The following is a 26,572-nucleotide window of genomic DNA, read 5'->3' as shown; positions in this document are numbered from 1 at the left end:
CTAGTCAGCACTCACCCTGAGCTATTCGAAGGCATTGACAAGTTTTAGAACGTTCAAGTAAAACGCTACATTAACCCAAATTTACAGCCAACATGCCAGCCACACAGATGAGTGCAATTCCACATTAGGCAAGAAATGGAGGATGAATTGCACAAACTAGAAGCGGGTGACATCATTGAGAGAATGTCAGGTCCCACACCACAGATCTCCCCATTGTAACATTACCCAAGCCAAAAGACCCAGACAAAGTAATAATCTGTACAGACATCCGGCAAGCAAATACTGCAATCAAATGTTTTTTTCTTTTTTTTCTTGTTTGTTTGTTTTCTGGAGAGCTCAGTATTGTTCATTCTGTAACTTTACCGATTTGACATGTCATCCTCATTGCTCTCTTTTAATTAATTTTTTTAAATGTATTTTTATTTTGTATGTGGGTGAGTATGTGCATGTGCGTGCGTGTGAGTGTGTACTCATTAGTTCACCTAAAACCTATTAAAAATCCCATACCGAACACCTAAACCGAATACTTCAGAATCCAGCTAGAGTCGTGAGGTTGTCAGGAGACCCGAGGAAGGATCAAAGAAAAGAAAGGAAAGTGAAATCCAGCACCGACCAGACATTACCTACTACCACCGGGTTACCAACCAGAGTCTTTCACCAACCCCAGAAACATCTAAATTCCAACAAATTAGGGAGACCTCAAGAGAACAAAGGAGAGACTGAGGAAAGAAAGAAAGGATAGATGAAGCAAAGTGAGATCCAAAGACATCAGCCTTCACCGATTTAACGACCAGAGGAAGAAGCAGATTGTGTTTGAATTTCGATAGATGCTGGTGTGGTGGATCTGGCATGCATGAAAACCTCCACCAAAGAGGGGAGCCGTCAACCTCGGCCAGGACAGAGCAAGCACAACCCCCCAGGGCCCCCCAGGCCACGGCAGCGCCAAGGGACAACCCCCGGGCCCCTGCAATCGAATGTTAACGCCATATCACACCCCCTGTAGATGTCATTCATGAATTTAACAGAGCCACTGTATTTCAAAGCTAGACCTGACTGCAGGGTACCATGAGCTAGAGCTCCACCCTGATAGTAGGTACATTACTACAGTACAATTCACCTTAGTCTGAAGCGATACACACACTTGAACTTTGGCATATCATCAGCTGCAGAGGTGCTCTAAAATGCAATATGCCTCAAGGGAGTGAAAAACATGAGTGATGACATCATTGTCTACGGATTCAACCAACATGTACAGGATAACAACTTCAGAGCAGTATTCCAAAGGCTCACGGAAAGAGGCCTCACATTGAACATAAAGAAGTATGAATTCAACAAGTCCAAACTCAATTTTTTTTTATTTTCTCTCCTGATGGCATCTCTCCGGATCCCAAAAAGGAGACTGCCATTCAGGAAGCAGGTGACCCACAAGATGCCAGCAAATTCAGGAGTTTTCTCGGGAAGGCTAACTACTAATTATTAATTCTGTTCTTGCAGAATTGCTCACTGTTTCCTTGTTTAACAGCCAGAGGCGCATTTTTAGCTAGTAGAGATGTTAGTGCTTTTTTCGCCCCATTCGACGAGAACGAAGACAACATTTTCATCCATGGTCAAATGGTCAAAACAAATGTGCACAATGCCGCATCGTCCAATCAGCTCGAAGTATTGTACAGAATAGCAAATCACTGTGGAGCAGTCTCAGATTGATACTGTGGATCACAATGTCAGTCAGGCTATTGCCAGGTTATAACTACTGACCTACTGTTATAATACTTTATCAAAGACTTTGCATCCATCTCTGCACCGCTGTGCATGCTCACAAGAAAAGCCGCACAGTGGACATGGGGTCCAGAACAAGCAGCAGCACTTACTGCCATCAAGGAAGGCATCCCCAGTGACACCACCATGTCCTATTTTAATCCAAACAAAACGACAGAATTGTTTTTTGATGCCAGTCCGGTTTGACTTGGTGCCATTCTTTATCAAATTGAAAAGAATGAGAGACACAACAGCATATGCAAGCTGTGCTCTCAGTGGCGTGGAAAAGCACTACTCACAGACAAAGCGAAAAGCGCTAGCTGTCGTGTGGACACCACCGTGTCCTATTTTAATCCAAACAAAACGACAGAATTGGTTGTTGATGCCAGCCCGGTTTGACTTGGTGCCATTCTTTATCAAATTGAGAAGGATGAGAGACACGACATCATATGCAAGCTGTGCTCTCAGTGACGTGGAAAAGCGCTACTCACAGACAAAGCGAGAAGCGCTAGCTGTCGTGTGGAGTTGTGCACACTTTCATCTGTACATCTATGGACATCCATTTAAATCAGTGACTGACCACAAAGCCCTTAAAATCTTTGGAACAATCCCAAATCAAAACCACCCGCAAGGATTGAGTGGTGGGGACTGAGACTTCAGCCATACAACTACAGAGTGGAGTACAGAAAAGGAGCTAAGAACCCAGCAGACTACATCTCCCGTCATCCTTTGAACATCCAGCATAGGAACAACGCACGTGCAGAAAAAGTGGCTGAGGACTATGTGAATTTCTTGTCACATCACACCACACCCAACGCGATGACTCTTGCTGAGATCAGTGAGGAGATACTGAAAAACCCAATCCTTCAAAAGGTCAGTGCGCACATTAGGAACAACACATGGCATGAAGTCGCAAATTACACACAGCATGCTGCCATTTTCGAACAATTTAAACAAGTCAGCAATGAACTAACAGTTTCATAAACTAACATTATTCTAAGAAACACAAGAATCGTCATTCCAACAGCACTACAAGACAAAGTCGAAGAGCTAGCACATGAAGGACACCAGTCAGACAAAAGTCTGGTTTCCAAACATGGACCAGAAAGCAGAAACTATTGTCAAACAATGTTTAGCATGCCAAGCAAACACACCAGTCAATTCATCAGAGCCACTACAGATGAATGAGCTACCAAAAGCCACCTGGCACAGCCTGAGCACAAACTTCTATGGACCTCTCCCAACAGGAGACTACTTGCTTGTCATTGTAGATGAATACACAACATCTTAACTCTTTGACTGCCAAACGTTTTCAGAAAAGGGATGCCGTGGGTGCCAGTCGATTTAAGCATTTTGACTGATCTTTCAAGGTCCACAGAAAATTTTGTGTTTGGACTATGGAAACACACATACTACCAAATGAAAGATTGGACTCTCATGTTTCATCAGAAAAAAAAGTTTGTTTCTACCTTATTCTGTTTTTCAGTAATCAACAATAGAAAATGGTTAGTTTCACCCAAATGCTCTGTTTTGAAACAAAATACGGAGAAATCAAGCTTTTTGTGAAACGATATTATTTCATGCACTCTAGTGAATTTGACACCTTTTTTTTTCCATGAATGATGCCACAAACACCTAAACAGTGTTTACTTCTGTAAAACACTACCACCAACAATGAAAAAGTGTTTTTTGATAGCAAAATACGTTTATTTACATTCAACAGTGTAACAATTTGACAAAACAATTTGGCAAACTATTTACAAATGTGTGCAACCGTGGTACTATTTACAATTGTGTGGATGTTTCAAATACAGTTTTTCTTTTTGTAACACTCCTTTGCGTGCAAGGGGACGAAGCAGGATTTGCACAACATATTAGTTTCACTGCGATTGCAGACGCTACACTTCTTTGCTGTCTTTTTTTTCCGGGGAAAAGCAAGTATATACTGCAGTGTGTGTTTGGCCATGTTGCCATCAAGTCTACTCTCGGGATCATGATACGGTGACGTTACGGTGGTGTTACGTCTGGCTTCCTCATGTCCTTCAGTTCCTACACCGGGTGGTGAGATGTTCTGATCCATCTTATCCGCTCCATTCATGGTGGCATCGTAGTCCAGAAGCAGTGTCTTCTCCGTGATCAGACTGTACCCACTCCTCCGATGAATATGCATTGGACTCGGGGCACTCTTCGTCGTCCGATTAAAACGTCCGCCTGTGCAGAAGTGCTCGGTTGTGCTCCGCGTTTTCCGGCGTTAGCATCGCTAGCCGGTGAGGCTTTATGACGTGATCATAGCTGCCGCGTCAACGCTTCCAACTTCGGCGTCAACCTCGGAGTCACCATCATCATCATCGTCGTCATCAATGTGCTCTTTAGCATTGGTCGATGCTTTTCGTCTTTGAAAAAAATGCTCAAGCGTGAGCTGCTTGCAACCGGTCACCATTATGGCTTCCTCAGCCATTGTCCCCTCAACACTCTAGCTCCGCCTCACGTCTTCTACTGACGCCTACCCAATCTTGTCCAAAGAGAGTCATCGCTGCCATCTAGGGGCCAAAAATAGGTATTATACTATCTAGATCTGCTTTATACTTTCAGCACAGCTGGCCAAGGCTTTCCTCCACCCGTTTCCAAAAAAAACCCAAAAAACTTGGTGAATGTCTTAACGTCTTTGGCGCTCCTCCGTAGGATTTTACTAAACGTTATTTAACGTTTTTGGCAGTCAAAGAGTTAAGTAGACATCCACCAATACAGTCACACCAGTCATGAAGAAAATATTTAAAATGTTCGGGATACGCAGCATCTTCAAGACTGACAATGGCCCGCCTTTCAACATTGCTTCGTTTGCCGAGTTTGCAACTTGACTTGGATTTTATCATCAAAATCACACCCCAATGGCCTCAAGCCAATTCTGTTGCAGAACGTTTCATGCACACATTAGGCAAAACTGTCTGCATTCCAGAAGTACAAGCAGGGTTTTTCCTGGCTCAAATTAAGGCAGTGGTGGTACCATCCTGACTATGATGGGTGACTACCTATACCAGGTTTCTGTGCCAATACTAGTCTTATTTTAAGGTATCGGTACTCGTAATGTAGCCGCAAGGGGGCAAAAGCCAGTGTCTTCTTGTGCCGGTCCCAAGCCCGGATAAATACAGAGGGTTGTGTCAGGAAGGGCATCCGACGTAAAAAAATTGCCCAAATCAAACATGCGAATCAAAATATATGACTTCCATACCGGATCGGTCGAGGCCCGGGTTAACAACGACCGCCATCGGTACTGTTGACCTACAGGGTGCCGGTGGAAACTGGACCACTGTTGGTCGAAGAAGGAGAGGAGGAAGATGCAGGGCTTAAAGTATAGAAAATTCCTGAGCCTGAACTTTGGCGGTGGTGCAGTGTCCAACGTGCAGATTCGTTGTTCGACCAACATCAAGCCATTAATTACTATTGGATTAGTTGCCGTGGATAGACTGGGCATTTGGGAAACTCATGAAATTCCCGATGGCCTGTCCTCCCCAAGTGTCAGGTCATCTCTTTCATTATCCATTTATATTATGTATAGTACAGTATAGCACTGCGGGTTGCAGTCCCCTCTCGTGCTGCAGCTATCGAATATTTTGGTATTCAAATATCCTACAAAAAATTATATTGAATAATCACGTATTTGGATAAAAATTATAATTTCACATGGTGTAAGAACAATTTTGGATACAATTTTGTAGCGGTTCAGCCTGGTTCTGGGGGCCCTGAATCTCCTGCCAGAAGGCAGTAGCTGGAACTCATGATGCAGAATGTGAGTCGGGTCATTAACAATTTTCTGTGCCAGTCCGGTGACGGACCGCTCATAAAGCATCTGTAGGGAAGGAAGATTCCTGACCCCCATGATCTTCATGGCAGTCCGCACCAGACCGGCAATCTGTGACCTTGACTGCACAGTCAGGTTTCCGTACCAGGCCGCAATGCCGTATCTGATGATACTTTCCAATGCAGCCCGGTAGAACAACAGCATGATCCTCTGCTCCACTCCATAGACCCTAAGTCTGCGTAGGAAGTAAAGACGCTGTTGGAGTTTGGAGCAGAGACTTCCAACATGTACCCTCCAGCTGAGTGTGTTGTCGATGTGGACCCCCAGATACCTGTATGAACCCACCTGGCTGATGTGATTGTTTTTAATGACGACTGGCCTGTGGTCACCAACAGTTTTTGGATCAAATATCACCACCTCTGTCTTCCCCACATTGAGCACAAGATGATTCTGGTCACACCACTGGACAAATTTCTCTATTTCTGAGAAATAGTCCAGTGGGCTACCGCCGGCCTGCAGAAGCTGACGATAGCTGTGTCATCAGAGAACTTAATGATAAAGTTCTCTGGGTGTGATGTTACACAATCATTTGTGTACGGCGTGAAGAGGACCGGGGAGCTGACGCAGCCCTGTGGGGCGCCTGTGTTTATCAATCTGGGTTCCGAGAGGGAGCTGTTGACCCTGACTTGCTGTGTGCGCTGTGTCAGGAAGGAGTGATACCCCCTCGAGATGTACGGGTTCACATTCATCTCCTTCAGTTTGCCCAAAAGCAGGTGCGGCTGCATTGTGTTGAACGCTGAGCTAAAGTCAACGAACAACACACGTGCATAAGGTTTCGGGCCGTCTAGGTGTTTGCTGACCAGATGTGTGATGCTGTTGATAGCATTGTCAGTGCCGCGACCCCGCTTGTAGGCAAACTGAAGGGAGTCTAAGTGTGCATCCACCTCCCCCCTGAGCCGAGTCACCATCAGCCTCTCGAAACACTTCATAACAATGGAAGTTAGAGCCACAGGCCTGAAGTCATTATTGACCACAGGACATTGTTTTTTAGGAACCGGGGTGATTACTGATTTTTTCCAGAGACTGGGAATGGAGTGTGAGTCCACAGATCTCTGGAAGATGGGCTGCCATGCCGCTGTGAGTTCCTCTGTACAGGATTTTAGCAGAAGGGCAGATATCCCATCTGGTCCTGACGCCTTTTTTGTGCAGACAGACCTAAAAGCAGATTGGACATCATGGAGATGAATGACCAGCCTTGAGTCCTGCTCATTCACTGAAATGGACCTCAGGACCTCCCCACATTCAGAGGAGAAGTCCTGGGTTTCGAATCTTAAATAAAAGTCATTCAGCTCCCTTGCCTTCTGGAGGTCATTTAGAGTGCTGAGACCTTTTTGAGCAGGAGTCAAGTTGGTGATCCTCCTCATGGTGTCCCACATTTTCTTGGAGTTGTTAGCAGCAAAGTGTTGTTCTATAGTCTCTTTGTGCTTCCTTTTTGCTTTTTTAAGCATGTGCTTGAGTTCTTTTTGAACCAGTTTGAGCTGGGCTCTGTCCTGGTTCTTAAATGCCCTTTTTTTGCGGTTAATACAGTCTTTAACCTCTTTAGTAATATACGGTTTGTTGTTGGGGTAAACAGTTATTTCCTTTGTTGGTATGATGTTATCCACACAGAATATTGTTTTAAATTGTTTAAAAATGTTTTAAAAACAAATATTCTTTTAGTGCCCTTAATTGGTGATCGAACGTGATTTGATTCTGTACGAAGTTGTTTTGTTGACGTTGGTCGCAATTGTTTACGCCGGCAATAAGATTGGCAAACACAGAGTACACACTCGCACGCACGCAGACATGCACACACACCCGCACATGCACATACAAAAAAAGAAAGAGAAAAAAAAGAGAGAAAGAGCAATGATGATGACATGTCGAATCAGTAAGATTACTGAATGAACAATACAGAGCTTTCTCCAGAAAAAAAAAAAGAAAAAAAATTGAACGGCAAACACATGTTCCGCAGGACGAGTTAACTCATCTGTTGCGCCGCGGCCCGCGACTTCAAAATAAAAGCGTTCATTGGCATTAAGCTCCACAGGTTACTTGGCATGGGGAAGTTTATTTTGAAGTTGGCCTTCACTCCGCATTGGCGGTGTTTTGCCAGACGTGTCAAATATGTCAAATGTTTACTTCTCTGATTTGTCATTGCGTTAGTGGCTCTTACGCCGGAAATCCGACACCGTGCCGGAGTACTTTAAGCCCTGAACGTGGGTTGGTAGGAGGAAAGAGAAGAGGAACACCAAGAGTCTTGGACTGAGAGTAGGGTTTGAACTATGACAGGAAAAGATAGAGAGCTGGTTGACATGATGCAGAGGAGGAAGGTGGACATATTGTGTGTTCAGGAGACCAGGTGGAAAGGGAGCAAAGCTAGAAGTTTAGGAGCAGGGTTCAAGTTATTCTATCATGGTGTAGATAGGAAGAGGCATGGAGTAGGAGTTATCGTGAAGGAGGAGTTTGTTAGGAACGTCCCGGAGGTAAAAAGAGTGTCAGAAAGAGTGATGACCCTGAAGCTAGGAATCTAAGGTGTGATGATCAATGTTGTTAGTCGATATGCGCCACAGGTAGGATGTGAGCTGGAGGAGAAGGAGAACTTTTGGTTAGACCTTGATGAAATGATGCAGAGCATCCCTAGAAGTGAGAGAGTTGTCATTGGTGCAGACTTCAATGGACGCGGTGGTGTAGAAAACAGAGGTGATGAGAAGGTGATGGCAGGAACATAAGGTGACCTACAAGAGTGGAGGTAGGATGACACAGGTAGACTACATCTTGTGTAGACGGTGTGGTCTGAAGGAGATCAGCGACTGCAAAGTAGTGGTAGGTGAGAGAGTAGCCAAACAGCATAGGATGGTAGTGTGTAAGGATGACTCTGGTGGTGAGGAAGACAAAGACGGCGAAGGCAGAGCAGAGGACAAATGGTGGAAGCTGAAAAAGGAAGAGTGTTGTACGTATGACTTTCAGGAAGACAGGCTCTGATGGTCAGGAGGTGCTTCCAAATGACTGGACAACTACAGCAAATGTGAACAGGGAGACAGGTCGGACAGTCCAGATAAGGAGACTTGGTGGTGGAATGAGGAGGTGCAGAAGTGGATCCAGAGAAAGAGGTTAGCTAAGAAGAAGTGGGACACTGAGAGGACTGAAGAAAGACAGGAGTACAGGGAAATGCAGCGTAAGGTGAAAGTAGAAGTGGCAAAGGCCAAACAAGGGGCTTACGATGACTTGTATGCTAGGTTGGATAGTAAGGAGGGAAAGACTGATCTATACAGGTTGGTAAAGCAAAGAGGCAGAGATGGGAAGGATGTGCAAAAGGTTAAGGTAATAAAGGATAGGGATGGAAATGTGTTGACAGATGCCAGTAGTGTGATGGGAAGATGGAAACAGTACTTTTAAGAGTTAATGAATGAGGAAAATGAGAGAGAACGAAGAGTAGAAGAGGTGACTGTTGTGGACCATGGTGCCCCTTTTTAAGAACAAGGGAGACATGCAGAGCTCATGAGCCACACAAAGAAGCTATGGGAAAGAGTAGTTGAAGCTGGACTGAGGGCAGAGCTGAACATTTGTGAGCAGCAGTATGGTTTTAGCCCCCCCATCACACTCACTCACACACACACACACACACACACACACACACACACACACACACACACACACACACACACACACACACACACACACACACACACACACACACACAAAAAGAGTACCACAGATGCAGTATTTGCTTTGAGGATGTTGATAGAGAAGTACAGAGAAGGTCAGAAGGAGCTATATTGTCTCTTTGTAGATCTGGAGAAAGTTTACGACACAGTGCCTAGAGAGGAACTGTGGTTTTGTATGAGGAAGTCTGGAGTAGCAGAGAAGTATGTTCAAGTGGTGCAGGACATGTATGAGGACTGTAAGACAGTGGTGAAGTGTGCTGTAGTAGTGACAGAGGAGTTCAAAGTGGAGGTGGGACTACAACGGGGATCAGCCCTGAGCCCCTTCTTGTTCGCTATGGTAATGGACAGTATGACAGACAAGGTTAGACAGTAATCTCCATGGAATATGATGTTTGCTGATGACATTGTGATCTGTAGTGAGAGCAGGGAACAGGTGGAAGAGAAGCTAGAGGCATGGAGGTTTGCCCTGGAAAGGAGGGGCATGAAAGTTAGCCGTAGCAAGACTGGAGTATCTGTGTGTGAATGGGAGGGACCCAAGTGGAAGAGTGAGGTTACAAGGAGAAGAGACCAAGAAGGTGGAGGAGTTTAAGTATTTAGGGTCAACAGTCTAGAGCAATGGAGAGTTTGGAAAAGAACTCTGCGTGTGCAGGCAAGCTGGAATGGGTGGAGAAAAGTGTCAGGTGTGATGTGTGATAGAAGAGTTTGAGCTAAAATGAAAGGAAAGGTTTATAAAACCAGTTAGACCAGCGATGTTGTTTGGTCTGGAGAAAGCGACACTGAGGATAAAAGACACGAGGCAAACCTGGAGGTGGCAGGGATGAAGATGCTGAGGTTCTCTTTGGGAGAGACCAGGATGGATAGAATCAGGAATGAGTACATCAGAGGGACAGCACATGTTAGAGGCTTTGGAGATAGTTTGGACATGTCCAGAGGAGAGATATTGTGAGTGAGCATATTGGCAGAAGGATGATGAGTTTCCAAATGCCAGGCAGAAGGTCTAGAGCAGAGGTGGGCAATCTTGGTCCTCGAGGGCCGGAGTCCTGCAGGTTTTGGACGTTTCTCACTTCCAACACAAGCTGATTCCAATCAACAGGATCATTATCAGGCTTATGCAGAGCTTGCTGATGAGCTGATCATATATCAGCTGTGTTGGAGAAAGGCAACATGCAAAACCTGCAGGACTCCGGCTCTCGATGCCCACCCCTGGTCTAGAGGAAGACTAAAGAGGAGGTTTATGGATGTAGTTAAAGAGGACATGAAGGTAGTTTTGTGTGAGAGCAGAGGATGCAGAGGACAGGGTTAGATGGAGGCAATTTATTCGCTGTGGCGACCCCTGAAGGGAAAAGCCAAAAGGCTATCTGGGCTGCAGACTAACATTTTTTGCAAGTAGCGCGGTAACCCCTAACTTAAAATTTTAGGAGCACAGGAAGAAAACTTAGGAGTGTACATGTAAATTGACTTGCAAAGTAAATACCGGTATTCACATTTCATAGCATTTTCATTATATTACTGATAAATACTACAATGTTTTTGATTCATATTTTTTGTACAAGCCGCTACACATCATACACCAGGGGTGCCCAAGTTCGGTCCTCGAGAGCCCCTATCTAGCCTGTTTTCCATGTTTATCTCCACTAACACACCTGATTCATGATCAGGATTGTTATCAGGCTTCCGCAAGCTGATAATTAGATTCAGCTACTCTGCAGGAGGGAAACATGGAAAACAGGCTGCATAGGGGCTCTTGAGGACCAGACTTGGGAACTACTGTCATACACCATAAATATACATTTACATCTTAAATACTAAAAATGTCAAGTTTTTTTAGACCAGAAGTGCAAGCATTATCAGAAAATTTCACACTGCACATGTTTGTGGGCATCAACAAAATAATTTGCAGTGGTGGCCCATAAGTTTTGTAATGATTTCATACTAAGCATTTTTATACTGTACAACTGCATTCATGGCTATGATTTATACTAAAATCATTAAAATGAGCTCATTTATTTGAACACATTAATATTAATGCTTTAAATGATAACAAAAGTATTACAATATTTTACACTGTACTGACATTCATGCAATGCACTAGCTCAATTTAGAATGTTTTGTTTACTTATTGCCGTCCCCAAATGGTGTCACTGATCATGTGAAGACAGTTTGCCAGATTAAAAATACTGTATATCACTTACAACTTGAACGTGACTTGGGATGCCGCATCTCCATTGTCCTCAGACCAGCTACGACTCATCTTTAGCACGCAGTTGTTGCCTGTGTATTATTGGACAGGCTAGCTGAAGATAGCAACATGAGGCTAACAAACAGGCCCATGAGATGGTTGCGTTTTTTTTTTTGTTGCATCACAACATCTTAGTTATGCCGGCGTAGCTTCAATGTGAAAAGTCTTTTGATTCTAAGTGTTGAGCAGAAGTGGGTCAACAATGAAAAGGCAAATATGGGGTTCTGTGGTTTACAAAAATCCAGCAGCCTCGAAGGCAACGGGGGACTATTTGTGAGCAACTCACAGACAGACTGTACTTATGAAAGTCCATGGCTACGCCTTGTTGTCGTGGTTACGGCTGACAGTATCACGCCAAACTCTCAAAGTTTTTTTTTTTTAATTATTAAATTATTCTGCCGCGCAACCAAGAAGTGGGCGTGTGCAGCGATTGCTCCGTGATCTGTTTCTTCTTCAGTACAATAAAGTAAAAAAAATTATTTAAAAAAATATCTTCTTCGGTTGTGACTTCAGGTCTTTCCTGTGCACTGCTGTTGATATAGCGCTTCCATAATGGCGCAACGCTGCAAATGCAGTTAAAATACGTTGCTGCCAAACTCAATAAATACAGCTGGAGCACTTCGGCTATGTTGAGCGATATCAGTGGCTCAGGCTGGAGACAGCGAGCAAATTAGGTGGTGGCAGCCACGTCCGAATTTTCTACATAGGAAAAACCCTGACAAGGCAAACAACATCTCAATATCTTCCTTCGAGAATATTGATCTACACCACAGCACTACAGGCGCTTCACCAGCAGAACTGCTATTCCAACAAGCGATTCACACAAAGATTCTAACAGCCACACGTCAGGTTTCCATCCAATTGTTTCGAATATTTTTTAAGCCAATTTACTGAAAATGCAATAAACAGACATGCGACTTGTGCCCGTTTTCATCTGTTTTTCTTTTGCGAATATTGAAAGGGGACTCCGCCACTGTATGCATACACCATAGAGGTGTGATCTACCAGTACTTTAAAAGAAGAAAAAGAAGAACAGGAAGCGACTGCGCCGTGCGATGACGTCGTATGAGTTTGCTTTTGTAATTCTTGACGGTAGTGTTTCTTTGCGGTTTTCCATCTAAAATTGTATTAATATTCACTTCTTTATTTTATTCCAAAAAGATTTCTGTTTCATCGTCCCGTCAAACATACCTTACTTTATTGTCCGCCATTGCTTTGTGGCTACAAACGTACGTGTGGCGTGTTATCCGGTCAAAACGTGCGACGCGCATCCAGTTTTGTCAGTGTTTATTCGCAAAACCTGTTTCCATAGCCAAAATTAGCATTTTTTCTTTTCTCTATACGCTTCAAAATCCACCCCCTCCAAGCGTAAAAACTTTTTGGTGACTTTTCGGCCTTTTTTCAAATTTCTAGCGTTTCTATTGAGTTTTATTTTTGCATTTCTTAAAAATTTTAATAAAAATGGGTGGATGGAAACCCCACTACAGTCACACTCAGTAATTCAGATCGTGAAGTCAGAACAAAAGATTGAGAGGCTAAAACCAATATGAAGACACACATCGTCCTGCAACACCAAGTACCATCATCCCAGGAGACGTCGTACTACATCGCCAACTTAAACACAACAAGCTCACCAAATGCTGCTCCATACACGGTATCGGAAGTCAAATGTTCAATGATCTCCGCGGCAAGAAATGGACAATCCATCACATGGAACTCTTCCTTCTCCAAGAAAATCATCACCGACGCACAAGCTGTTCCACCGGACTCAAGACAATGATAGCGACGAGATGACTGTTGACAAACCACCTCCGTGATATCGTAATTCGACACAACAGGCATCCTCCTCCATATCTTAGTGAATATGAGTCTCAAGAGCTAAAAATCTAGCCATATAAGTTTTGTGCAAATGCATAATGGTTTTCAAATTGATGCATAAACAATTGCTGTTTCGTATGTTAAAGTTACTATTTTGAATGTCTTAAAATGATGGTAATATGCATACAACGAGTTAAGGTTTTGAGTTAGGAAATTACTTGTTAATGTTTGCATATGGACAATCATTATTTCACAGTTTCTACTGTGTATTAGCACCTCCTATTGTTGAAGGTTTGACACTACAGCGAGTTGGTAATGGGGTAGATGCCACGGACTTCCGGGTTTTACACATCAGCGCCGTTTCTGGCCACTGCTGACCGCGTTCCAACACTTGCACCCCCGCCCATGCGCCCCCCAACCGCACGCTCCCGCTCATGGGCAGGAGGGCATCTCGGCTATCTGAAATGCTTCGGACACTGAGACAGACACTAAACACTCGCAGCCTCGCACCCGTCAAAGGGAACGCGCAACAGAGGGGTACTGGGACGCGGCCCACACATCGCAAACCAGAAACGGAAACAAAGTTGATGGGTGAAAACCCGGAAATCGGAAGTCCCGCCTCCTCCGTGGCATATGGTCCCTAGATCAGTCACGTGCATACACAAGAGGGAAACCAGATAATGCAAGCTCTCATCATTGATGTTTCATACAAGCAAGAAATAACACACGTATAATACCTGATGTGAGATGATGGACAAGTATTGTGGGATAAAAATTGATTTTGACATGCACATAAAATAGGCAATGTACTGAATGTATATGAGATCAAGGTACCTGGCTATGTCTAAAACTGGAGTTCTGACAACTCTGAAGAGACGATGTTGTTGTGGGTTCTGGGGTCCTATTTTCTCATTTGCTCTCGCAGGACGAGATGGAGAGGATGGGGGGAACAAATCTCCAGGTTCCAAAACAATGTGTTCATCATCCTAAACAGAAAAAAAAGTGATAAAAAGGGGTTGTTACATTCTGAAGGAAATGTATTGGAATACTGTGGTGTGGTATAGATTGAGAGAATAAACAGTACTTTAGGGGATTTCCACTGAAGCCCGGCACCACACCGTGCAAAGCCAGCACGTTGTTGGCGAGCCTTTCCTTTACAACTGACCGTGTCAGAAGTGGACCGTGCGGAGCTGCTGCTGGCCCTCACCCCGAGCTTGGGCCAGAGCGAGCCCACAGCCCGGAGACCAGCACAGGACATGACATAAAACACCGCACGGGCTAGGGGAGTGCTTGGAAGATTTTTTTGAGTAATAGTTGTGACATTATATTTGACTTTCATTAAATCTCACCCTCTGTAGATATGAGATAATAAAAAGGTGAGCCCCGACGACTGTTTTATAAAAGTGAGTGGCCCTGACACGGTGGACCATACGTATTTACTTGCGTAAACACAGCGTTGTGAGTGACGTCGTCTATGCTTCTGCGCATGCAGGACACTGTGGATGCATATGGTTCACACAGCAGCAAAAAATCAGTATTGAGTATTAAAGAGTATGTATTGTGGTATTTTAAGCAGTGATGCACCAAATATTCGGCCACCGAAAATATTCGGCCACCGAAAATTTTCGGCCGAAAATGGCAAAAATATGCATTTTCAGCATTCGGCCCAAATTAAATTCAAGCTGAAAGAATATGGCCGAAAGAGGATGTTGTGGTGACGCAAGCAAAAAAAACAAAAAAAAAACAAGTAATTGTCTGTTTGAATTAAACACCAAACACGGGGGTGAGTGTCCGTCTCGCTGCACGCTGGCGTTTCTGAGTACAGACAGCCTCATTGTGCACACCGGAGAAGAAGAGGTAAAATATGATGAAAAAGAAAGCACTGCTAAGTACTGCACTACAGGTGAGGCACTCTTTCTCCTGCAGCGCCTTCCTGTTTTTCTTTGATAGAGAGCCCCTCGAGTGCTTCCACTTTTTCACTTGCATTCTGGTGGCCGTGCTAAATACTTTAGCTAATGTTAGCACTATTGCTAGCAACAGTTTTAAACAAGTAAACACTTACCACTATCCCCGGGTAACTACAGATCTGTACACGACATGTGTGAAGAAATGAATTTATTTTTAAACGGTGAGGTACAGTATGTGTGAATGTGCTGATTCGTGGTGCGCCGCACTTTGTCTTGCTCCAAATAGCTAACAAATGCGTTATTCGCACCGCACGCATCCATGCCCGCCAGTGTGAACTACTGTACATTGACTATAAAGTGCAATTGCACCGCCAGAAAATGCTCAGTTACTCACCCCATGTTTGGTGTTTAACGTACTATTTCCCAACATGTCTCTGATGTCTGTGGAGTGGACGCATTTCAATTTATATTGTGCTTTGTTAAAATGCCAGTGCTAAATAGGCCTAAATATTTTATAATATTAGAATTTTGATTAATTGTAATAAATGCAATATTAATAAAAAATTTGCATCATTTTTTTTTTGCGTTTCGGTTTTCGCCGAAGCATTTCTCATTTTCGGTTTTAGGTTATGGCCAAAAATGTTCATTTCGATGCATCCCTAATTTTAAGCCCTATAATAAACTATAGGCATAGAATGATTAAATCTTACCTTTGACACCATGGCGATGTAATTTAAAAATATTAGGTATTTTGCTGGCTATTTTATAACACGTAAGTAAAACACCGGCTCTCCCCATGTGGTTGGTCCCTCTCGTCCTAAGACGGCTGCTGCGTGCACCGACCACAAAACTCTGGACCACTGCGTTCAAGCACACCTCTGAGTGGCCACGCAAGACCGGCCAACCCTTGAAGTACAACCGCATCTTCTTTAAAGTGTACCTTTGGAGCCCAATTTCAAGGTATTGATGGGGAAACGGAGCATGTATTGAGTATGTAAGTTGTGGCCCGCATGCATCCTTGAGAGGGACTTTGAAGGATTTGATCCTCAAGACTCTGTTGTTGTGAACAACATTGTTTCCATGGGACAGAACATGGGACTCTAAGTGGATGCAGATGACGTCGAGGAGCTTGTTGCTGGCCATAATGAGGTCCTCAACACAGAGGATTTGATTCGCCTTCAAGAGGACAAGCAGAAGGAAGCCATTCAGGAGTTGTCATGTGAGGACGAGGAGGAGGAGATGGCTGCAGCATCAAGTGAGAGCATCAAGACCATGTTAACTAAGTGGAGTGATGTGCAGGCTTTTATCGAACAGTACCATTCAGAAAAGAGTGTGTGTGTGTGGCTATGAGAATCATCAACATGATGAATGATAATGTGATGCCTCAGTTTCGTAAGACCTTACAACTCAGAAAGCAACAGGTGTCAATTAAGAGGTTTTTAGTCAGCACAAAGGATAAAGAGTCTCCTAAGAAGCAAAGAAGAGAAGCCACACCGGAGGTTGAGTTACCTACAGTCCTTATGGAAGGTGACTCTCCTTCCAAACAGTAACTCCCTCCCTCCCTCCTCCTCCCACTCCATTCCATCAAGCCATCAACTACCATCACAAAGGCAAATAAAACGACTTTATTATACAGTACAGTGTATTTCTTTAATTACAATACAATAGCACATTTATTATACATCAAATAAGGTATATTTTGTGTAGTTTTAAGGCTTATTTAGTAGAAAATTATGTTTCATGAGGACCTGGGAACGGATTATTCTCATTTTAATGGTTTCCTATGGGAAATAAATGTTTGGAAGACAAACTTTTCGCCTCACACACACTTTCTGGGAACCAATTAAGTTCGTGAGCTGAGGTATCACTGTACATATCTATAAAGACTAGATGTTTTATGGTGCAGAGTCCAACGTTCGCCCGGGGCGGCCATCTTGTCACAGGCAGGTAGTCTGGTCTGTCGCATTGACTGTGAGCGAAGGTGAATAATCGTAAACTCTGTTATCTCGCTTCGAACTTCACAAATTTACACGGTTTGCTTTTACTCCATTTTAAATAACCCCTGGCCCTGAGAAACGCCTGCGCTTCTTGGTCTGCTTTAGAAATGGCTTCTTCTTTGTACCGTAGAGTTTCATCTGGCAACGGCGGCTGGCACGGTGGATTGTGTTCACCCATAATGTTTTCTGGAAGTGATGCTAAGCCCTTTTCTGTGATTTCCCTTACAGTAAGCATTCCTGTTTGTGGTGCAGAGCCGTTTAAGGGCCCGAAGATCATGGGCATCTAGTATGATTTTTCGGCCTTGACCCTTACACACACAGAATGTTTCCAGATTCTCTGAATCTTTGGATGATGTTATACACTGTAGATGATGATTACTTCAAACTTTTTGCAATTTTTCGCTGGTAAACACCTTTCTGATATTTTGTCACTATCTTTCTGTACAGCATTGGAGGAATTGGTGATTTTCTACCCATCTTTGCTTCTGAGAGACACTGCCACTCCAAGAAGCTCTTTTTATACGCCAATCAAGTTGCCAATGGACCTCATTAGTGGTAACTGGTCTTCCAGCTGTTTTTTATAAGTGCAAATGACTTTTCCAGCCTCCTATTGCGACCTGTCCAAACTTTTTTGTGATTTGTTGGCACCATGAAATTTACAATCAACCTATTTTTCCCTTAAAATTATGCATTTTTACATTACAGTTTAAAAATTTTGACCTGTCATCTATGTTCTATTCTGAACAAAATATTGAAATTGGGTACTTTCACATAATTGCATCCCGTTTTTAATTCACAATTTGTATAGTGTCAAAACTTTTTGGGAATTGGGTTTGTATTAACTTATTACTGCTGAAAATGTCTCAAAGAGTCAAGTATCCCTTTAAACCACACAATACACCTTCTGTCGAAATTTTGGATGTATACCAAAAATCTGTCACCAAACTGAGATACTGTGGATTTTATTGTTTGACAATTCCAAACATCCGGGCATTTCTGCAACACAATGCAAATGCTTTTTTTTTTTTTAACAGTGAAAACAATCGGCGAATAGCATTGCTTTTGCCCGTGACTATCATACAAACCACACAGATTGTTATAGTAGTCAAATGACATCAATCAAAATCAAAAATCAAAATAATCCTCGTAAATCAAATTACAATGATCCAAATTTAAAATCTTGAGTGGAGAGATTTCTTCTACCAAATTGACCACCATTTTGACTTAAATAAGGAAATAAGGGCCGTGAAATTTGAAGTTGGGATGGTTCAAATCAGTCAAGAAATGTGTAAAGAGGAGGCTAATACAGTATCTAAAATATCTTGTTAAAAAGTAACACTAGTTACTTATCCCAGTTATTCAATCAGGGATTTTTATCCAAATCTGATACAGCATTTTAGAATAAAAAACATTTGAAATCTGCAGTGGGATTATTTGTAACATCACTCTGACTTTTGATGTAACTATCACATGGACAATTTTCAAAGGAATTGAATTAAAATGCCAAATCTGATTCAATCATCCAGTCAAATAACAACAACAAAATGTTGCAATATGGAATATGATATGATAATTAGGAATCAAATAAATTATGTTTTTGCTAGTCGTGCGTGCGTGCGTGCGATTTACAGTAGTTTTGGGGATTTTTTCCCCTAAAATGATAGGTAACGTTTTCTTGAAAAACTAAGGACATGAATATTTACACCTTTTCCATTGTCATTCTAGATCATTTGCATGTATGAATGCATTTACTTACTGACTTGGATAATGCCCCCCACAGATTGATTAAACTGTCATTCTATTAATGACAGACCAATACATCCCCAAAGCCAGAGACAGAGTCTCAACTGTGGCCTTCTGCAGATAAGCAGCACTGTCACAAAAACGAAAATCACCATCTAGAAGAGAATCCATACTTTCAAGACTAAGACAAAGACTATCTGGAGCTGAGGGGATGCCTCCAAAAAAATAGATCACCTAAGTTGGTAGGAAACACAAATGACAAACGGTCAGTGAGAAGAAATGAGGTTAGATGGATGGATTTTGATGAAGATGAGGAAAGGTACAAACATAAAAAATCCGTAAGTGGTGGAGGAACCAGGCATCTATATGTTGACAAAGATGAAACAGTGGCAAGTATTCAAGTTATGGCTGAAAATATTTTTTTCCGGAAGGCCATTCAAAGAAAAACAAGTCTTTCAGACTATTCAACTCATATTGATGCATGTTGATGTACACAGTTGGAGTGGAGTGTGATCCCAGCCAGCCCTTGGTGGTAGATCTCACTGAAAATGAACAGAATCAGGCCATTGAAGAGGTGTTAGTGGGAAAAAGAAAGTGGTGTTTTGCGAGACTGCCTGACAGAATTTTGGACAGATTTCTATGAAAGTTGCACACTGGGAGTTGACGTTAAAATTCCCTTCATCAGACATGACTTTCTGTGTGAAGAATGGCAAGCTATAGTTAGGAGTGTTAGTAGTGGGTGGAAACAAGCTGGTTACTTCCCAGTGAAACTTGCAATACCATTTCTGGAAGAGATCCTGTATGGCTTTACAACCAGTAGTTTCAAGGATTCCCTTTTGCTGTATGTATCGCATGAAGAAAGATCTATCCTTCAGAAGGTTTTGGAGGACTTTAATTCAGTCAACACAGAAGAATTGCTGGATATACTTGATGCACATGAATAAAAGCAGGTCCCTACCAAAGACACACTGCTCCCTGTTTTGACACAAATAGGACACAAGGTAATAATTCAGGCCCCAATGTATGTAATTAAGTGTTGGCGTCCTGTTGTGAGTTCTCTAGCTAGTTTACTACTACCAGAAGGTCTGCATCCTATTAATGCACAAAAGAAAACAAATGCAAAATCAGTGAAGGAGTTAAACTTCCCAGAGGAGATGACAGCAGCCCAGTTTCTTCTTACCTAAAATAGTACATCCGGGAAATTGATTACAACAATCTTCAGCTTTTCCTGCAGTTCTGTACTGGATATGACCTCGTGGACAAAGCCATACTAATTGAGTTCATTAAAACCACAGATTTTCTCCACCGTCTACACACATGTGGATGTGTACTCAAGCTGCCCAATGGTTACCACAACTATCCAGAATTCCGCAGCAAATTTAACAGCATTCTCACAAGCTCAACGTGAAAGATGTAACAGCTCCTATGTAGCCTGTGTATGCAGGGCTGTTAGGGACATACCGGTAGTTCAGGATGACTTGACTTTCACTCACACAACTAAAGAATCTCAAACTCTCAACTGAAATACTCTACAACAAAAATAATTTCATACACACTAATGAAACACTCACACTATTGAAATGTCACACATTACCGAAATCCTGACACGCACAACACTCATGCCACTTAAAAACTTGAAGCCACAATTCTACTGAGATGCTCCCATACACACAACTAAAATCTTCACACACATCATACTGCAATGCTTTCATATTAAATACACATTTTAGTACTGTGTATGAGTGTAATTATGTCCCTAACAGCCACTCACACTTTTGTACCCTTAATTTGGTGGGTCATTTTGTTTCACCTACTTTTAAAGTGGTGTGTGTTTATTGTTAACTGTTTGACAAGCCAAGTTTGTACAAAAAGTTTATCTATTTTGTTTTTTTGTACATATTGACACTTGGACATTTACAATGAGTTATTTTACATGTCTATTTTTACAGTTTCTGATGTTGAAAATGTGATTTATTATGGGAGACAATTCCTGAGCAAACATTGGATTGTTTAAATCTCTTTCACTGTTTAGTGAACATGCTCAGCCCCCCCCCCCCCCTAAAAATAAATAAATAAAATAAAACCATAATAAATTGTTCATCATACAGAAGACTACATGGTCTTCTTTAATTTTTATAGCATTATAGAGTTACGATCCCATTGCCAGTATATGTGGTTGCTGTTCAAGATGCTCTTCCGTTTTTGCTGTTGCCAGTAAGAGATTAATTTCTAAATGTTTAATATACTGTAAAACATATCCCATTATTACCACTGACATCTACTGTGTCCCAATTGATATTTAAATTAGAGCTGTCAAACGATTACATTTTTTAATCAGATTACTACCGGCTGTTTAATTTGATTTTGACTGATTTTGCAAGGTCCACAGAATATTCTGTTCAATTCCTATAAAAACATGGAACCTACCAAAAGAAAGATTAGAGTCTCTTCTTTCATCAGGAAAGAGGTATATTTGTCTTTAAGGTTCATCATTATTCACAAACCTGTTGAAAACACTGGGAAAAAGAAAGTATTGCAACATGACCCTGGCTGATGTTTTATACTCTGCTGCCACCTGCTGGTCATTTTTTTTTTAATTTTTTTTTTATAACAAACATTGCTTTAAGCGACCTCTTCAGGTCAGAAGCTGCATCAAAGCTTTCTGCATTCTCTAGCATTAAAAAAAAACATTGAATAAAACTTAGATAAGTTTTTGGGAGTGAATGACAGTACCAAAAAAACGTATTTATACATTTTTGGGTTTCTTAGTGATCTCGCACAGGGAAAAAAAAAAGTTAAACTGGAGTTATATGTAAATACCTGAAAATAAAATGTTTTTTATATCAAAACAGCAAAAATAAAGGAACTGTTCCAAAAGAGTGTATACTCAAACTCCACACACATCCCAAATTAATTTCACCATTGTCCAACACTAACCTTTATTCCTCTGAGAGACGCAAATGCTTCTTGCCCAGGTCTGAGAACAATTATATCTCCTTCCACAAGAAGACTGACAGGTAGATTAACCAACTGGGAGTCACGGTACGTCCAATGAAGAGACCACGACGGTGAGGAAGGTGTATAGAGATCAGGGTATAGCGATGCCGGCCACTGCACTTCGCCTACCCAACTGGAAAGGTAATCTGCAGTACATGAACAAAAGATGTGATTAAAAGAGTAAATATAGATTAAAGAGGCATGTAAAGTGGCTTTTCGCGGGTGTTATGTTTTACCCCCACCCATGATAGGTGAATTTCTGGGAAGTAGAGGAGGTTTTTTGTTTTTTGGGGGCAAGTTACGCATCTACTGCGCCATAACAAACCCACCACACAGTTCCCACCCTTCACTTTTTAACTTAGTAAATTTAATAAGATTTTTTATTTTTTTTGTTATTGGAGGCGAGTTACGCATCTACTGAGCCATAACAAACCCACCAAACAGTTCTTTCTCTTCTAAACGCGTTTTGACTAAGTAAATTTATGAGAAAAAATATCAGCATAAATAATTTTATGGGGTACTCATTACGGATGTAACGATATCCAAACATCACGATACAATATTATCATGATATGAAAGTCAGGATACGATAATTATCATGATATTGTGGGGAGGTTGGCATCATAAAAAAAACACACACACACAATATTGTATTTTGGTGCATAACAGCAATGCATATAAACAACCTACAATTTCTAACACTTAACATTACTTGCTAATGCACGCACACATTGTGTTCCTCCACATATTGACTCGGTTCACAAGCATATTCCATTCCCCTTTATCTGACCATTAGCGTAGATTTTAAATACAGAAGGGCCAAAACATGCCTTGTGAAAATTAAACAGCAGGAAAAAAAATAGCTACCAGAGGGTGCTAGAACTGCACAAATGGAAATCAACCCAACCTATTTAACAGATATGCTGCTTTTAATATTGTGACATGACAATATTGTGGCAGTTTTTATATCGCAATATCACGATATTTGCCATTATCGTTATATTCCTAGTACTCATCATTGAAAATAGTATCCAAACTTGAATTAAAGATAATGATGATGAAAATGTACAAGCACGGTGTCTATAGTTAAACAATGCATATTACAGTGGATTACATTAACTTAATCCATCCATTTTACAAGCAATTTATTACTTGATTTGGCTAAATAGTTTTTATGAATACTTGTGGGGCGATTTTGTAGGTAGGTAGAGGCTTTAGCTTTGGCGTCAACCGGTTATTGCTTTATGTAACTATAAAGTGCTGCGGATAATTGTTATACGGTAAATAAAAACACAAGTATTTGTGTGAATAATTAATATAAATTAATCCTCTATCATTTTACAAATATTTAGGTTAGACATTAAGCAGGTAAACAATTTCAATGTGGTATGGTCTATTTAGCCATTAAAACACAGGCAATGGTGGTTGGTTGTTTGTTTTTTGCCATGACCAGCAACTCACCACCGAGTGTCATTTTGTCACGCCGAGTGGAATAAGATGATCTTTCGCGACGCAAACTGTGTTTGTGACCGGTAATTCACCATTGAGCGTTACGGTGAGTGGAATAAGCTTCTATTCCGTTACGTTAACGTGACTTTGCGGTGCTAACTCTAATCTAACGCAGCACTAAGCTAATGCAGTGCTAAGCTAATGCAGTGATAAGCTAACTCCCGGTAAGGTGTGTTTGACTGGACAAAACGGCCGTCACGGCGGCGCAGCGAACTGGATATGCACATTTCTGTCATTCATATACGCTTGTAAATGTCTGTATGCAATCATAGTATTCACGGCAGGGCAGGCCAAGAATTTGTCATTCCGACTGTTCATGGCAAAATAACACAAGAGATTTGCAGGTCGCGGCAAAATAACTACTGACTTAACGACAGTCATACAATTCAGCTGCCGACAAGCGCCACACGGGGTAGCGAACTAAATGACAATATTACAAGTATTTTCTGTAAGATTATTGTCGTATTTACCTTCGTCTATCCATGGCGCACTGACTCCGGTGTCCATGAGCCGTGGTGTCGAATTGGCCGTCCTATTCACTCGACAGTCATTTCTACTACAGTTAGGCTAATGGCGGCTGTGCAACACCCCCCGATATTCAAACAACCAATCATCGTTTGTCTGCACAGCACGCCTCCTTGTGCATTTCAGGGTACACACAAAGTCAAGTCAAAATACCCTCGTCAGGCTTAGGAGCTTAGGTAGTACCGTTCCGGCATCCCCAGACCCAGAACCAGTTTTGTGTGTGAACCAAACTTTGGACAAACTCCCAGGATACATAGGTAAGTTCCATCATTGGTTCCTGCAGTGTGAAAGCCCCTAATCAGGCCATTAATATCCTCTGCTTTCATGTTGGGGAAGTCTTCGAAGGCATTGGGCCACAATTTACTCCAGCTTGTCTTGATGGCCTCCTTTTTAATGTCTTTCTTTCAGTGCTTGTTGAATGTTTTGAAGGCATGATGCAATTGTATATTTGTGCCAGTACTCTTTCAGAGAAAAGTCCTCCTCGTTATCCATTAACGAGATGTGTGAGGACATTTCGGGTGTCCAAGGCTTTAAAGGTGTGGATCATACCCTGATCCATTAGCTTGATGAGCGATGTGGTGTTTGCTGGAAGGAACGCAATTTTGACATCCTTGTTAAGCAAGTTTGTGGCGGGCCCAACCGCGTTTTCCCATTAGTAACAGCATTTCTTTCTTCGCAAGATAAAGCTTCACTTGGGGTACAAAACACTGATAGAACCAGTCGGAGCTGAGGGCTTTTGTGATCCACGTTTTCGGTTTATGCATCCAATACAGAGGCAATACGTTTTTAATTTTTCAATGTGCATGTTTTGTTTTTTTTGTACACCAAGCAAGAAGCCGGCTGCATTTCCGCACATTACTAAGGTGATGTGGTCCTTGTGAGCCTTAAATGCGGGGGCTTTGACCTCTTTCTTAAATACAAACCCAATTCCCAAAAAGTTGGGACACTATACAAATTGTGAATAAAAACTGAATGCAATTATGTGGAAGTGCCAAATTTCAATATTTTGTTGAGAATAGAACATAGAGATCGGAGAGCGGGAGATTGACAGGTGGATCGGTGCAGCATCTGCAATGATGCGGACTCTGTATCGGTCCGTTGTGGTAAAGAAGGAGCTGGGCCGAAAGCAAAGCTCTCGATTTACCGCTTGATCTACGTTCCTACCCTCACTTATGGTCACAAGCTGTCGGTCGTGACCGAAAGAACGAGATCCTGGATACAAGCAACCGCAGGGTATCAAAAGTTTAAACTGAGAAACTGTTTGTAACTGAAAATCATTTTAAGGGAAATATATGTTGATTGTAAATTTCATGGTGCCAACAAATCTAAAAAAAGTTGGGACAGGTAACAATAAGAGGCTGGAAAAGTCAATTGTACTTACACAATTACACTAAAAAACAGCTGGAAGACCAGTTACCAATAATGAGATCCATTGGCAACGTGATTGCAGCATAAAAAGAGCTTCTCGGAGTGGCAGTGTCTCTCAGGAGCGAAGATGGGTAGAGAATCACCAATTCCTCCAATGTTGCGCAGAAAGATAATGGAGAAATAACAGAAAGGTGTTTACCAGCGAAAAATTGCAAAAAGGTTGAAATAATCATCATCTACAGGGCTGAGCAATACTTCCAGAAAACATTGTGGGTGAACTAAATCCACCGTGCCAGCCGCCGTTGCCAGATGATACTACGGTACAAAGAAGAACCCATTTCTAAAGCAGACCAAGAAGTGCAGGCGTTCCTCTGGGCCAGGAGTTATTTAAAATGGAGTGTGGCAAAGTGGAAATCTGTTTTGTGGTCAGACGAATCACGATTAGAAGTTCTTTGTGGAAAACTGGGGCGCTATATCACACTGACTAAAGAGGACAAAGACACCCCAAGTTGTTATCAGCACTCAGTTGATAAGCCTGCATCTGTGATGGTATAGGGTTGAGTGCGTGTGACATGGGCAGCTTCCATATGTGGAAAGGCGTCGTCAATTGCAGAAAGGTATATTGAGATTTGAGAAACACATATGCTCCCATCCAGGCATCATCACTTTCAGAGAAGATCTTGTATTTCTCAACACGATAATGCCAGACCACATGCAGCACCAATTACAACATCATGGCTGCGTAGGAAAAGGATCCAGGTATTGAAATGGCCAGCCTGCAGTCCACTTCTTTCACTTATAGAGCACATTTGGCGCATCATAAAGGGGAAGGTGCAACAAAGAAAGCCCAAGACAGTTGAACAGTTAGAGATGCATGTTAGACAAGAACGGGACAGCATTCCTATTTCTAAACTTGAGAAACTTGTTTGATCGATACCTAGATGTTTGCAGACTGTTGTAAGAATAGGAGGAGATGCCTCACAGTGGTGAAAATGGCCTTGTCCCAACTTTTTTGAGATTTGTTGACTCCATGGAATTTAAAATCAACATAGTTTCCCCTTAAAATTCTACATTTTCTCAGTTTAAACTTTTGACCTGTTCTCTATGTTCTCCATCCATCCATCCACCATCTACCGGTTATCCGGGGTCGGGTCGCGGGGACAGCAGCTTTAGCCCCGATTTCCCTCTCCCCAGCCACTTCAGCCAGC

The 26,572-nt window shown here is 42.1% G+C and overlaps 1 protein-coding gene across 7 annotated transcripts in view; it reads right to left on the bottom strand.

The window, feature by feature from the left end:
* The window catches only part of tmem94 (transmembrane protein 94), a 111,525-nt gene that overhangs the window by 59,012 nt on the left and 25,941 nt on the right, over nucleotides 1-26,572 (bottom strand). For all 7 annotated transcript variants that reach the window (XR_013289155.1, XM_077550322.1, XM_077550323.1 and 4 more), the window contains 2 exons: nucleotides 21,903-22,108; nucleotides 14,153-14,304 (listed from right to left, as the gene is read on the bottom strand). Coding sequence is in view for 6 of the 7 variants with exons in the window: in XM_077550322.1 (XP_077406448.1) it covers nucleotides 14,153-14,304; nucleotides 21,903-22,108 (358 nt within the window). In the remaining variant the exon portion in view is untranslated. The remainder of the gene's footprint in view (nucleotides 1-14,152; nucleotides 14,305-21,902; nucleotides 22,109-26,572) is intronic.

The sequence above is a fragment of the Vanacampus margaritifer genome, chromosome 18, assembly GCF_051991255.1.
Source record: "Vanacampus margaritifer isolate UIUO_Vmar chromosome 18, RoL_Vmar_1.0, whole genome shotgun sequence".
In the NCBI taxonomy this organism is placed as follows: domain Eukaryota; kingdom Metazoa; phylum Chordata; class Actinopteri; order Syngnathiformes; family Syngnathidae; genus Vanacampus; species Vanacampus margaritifer.
This window is presented reverse-complemented; position numbering and strand designations above follow the sequence as displayed.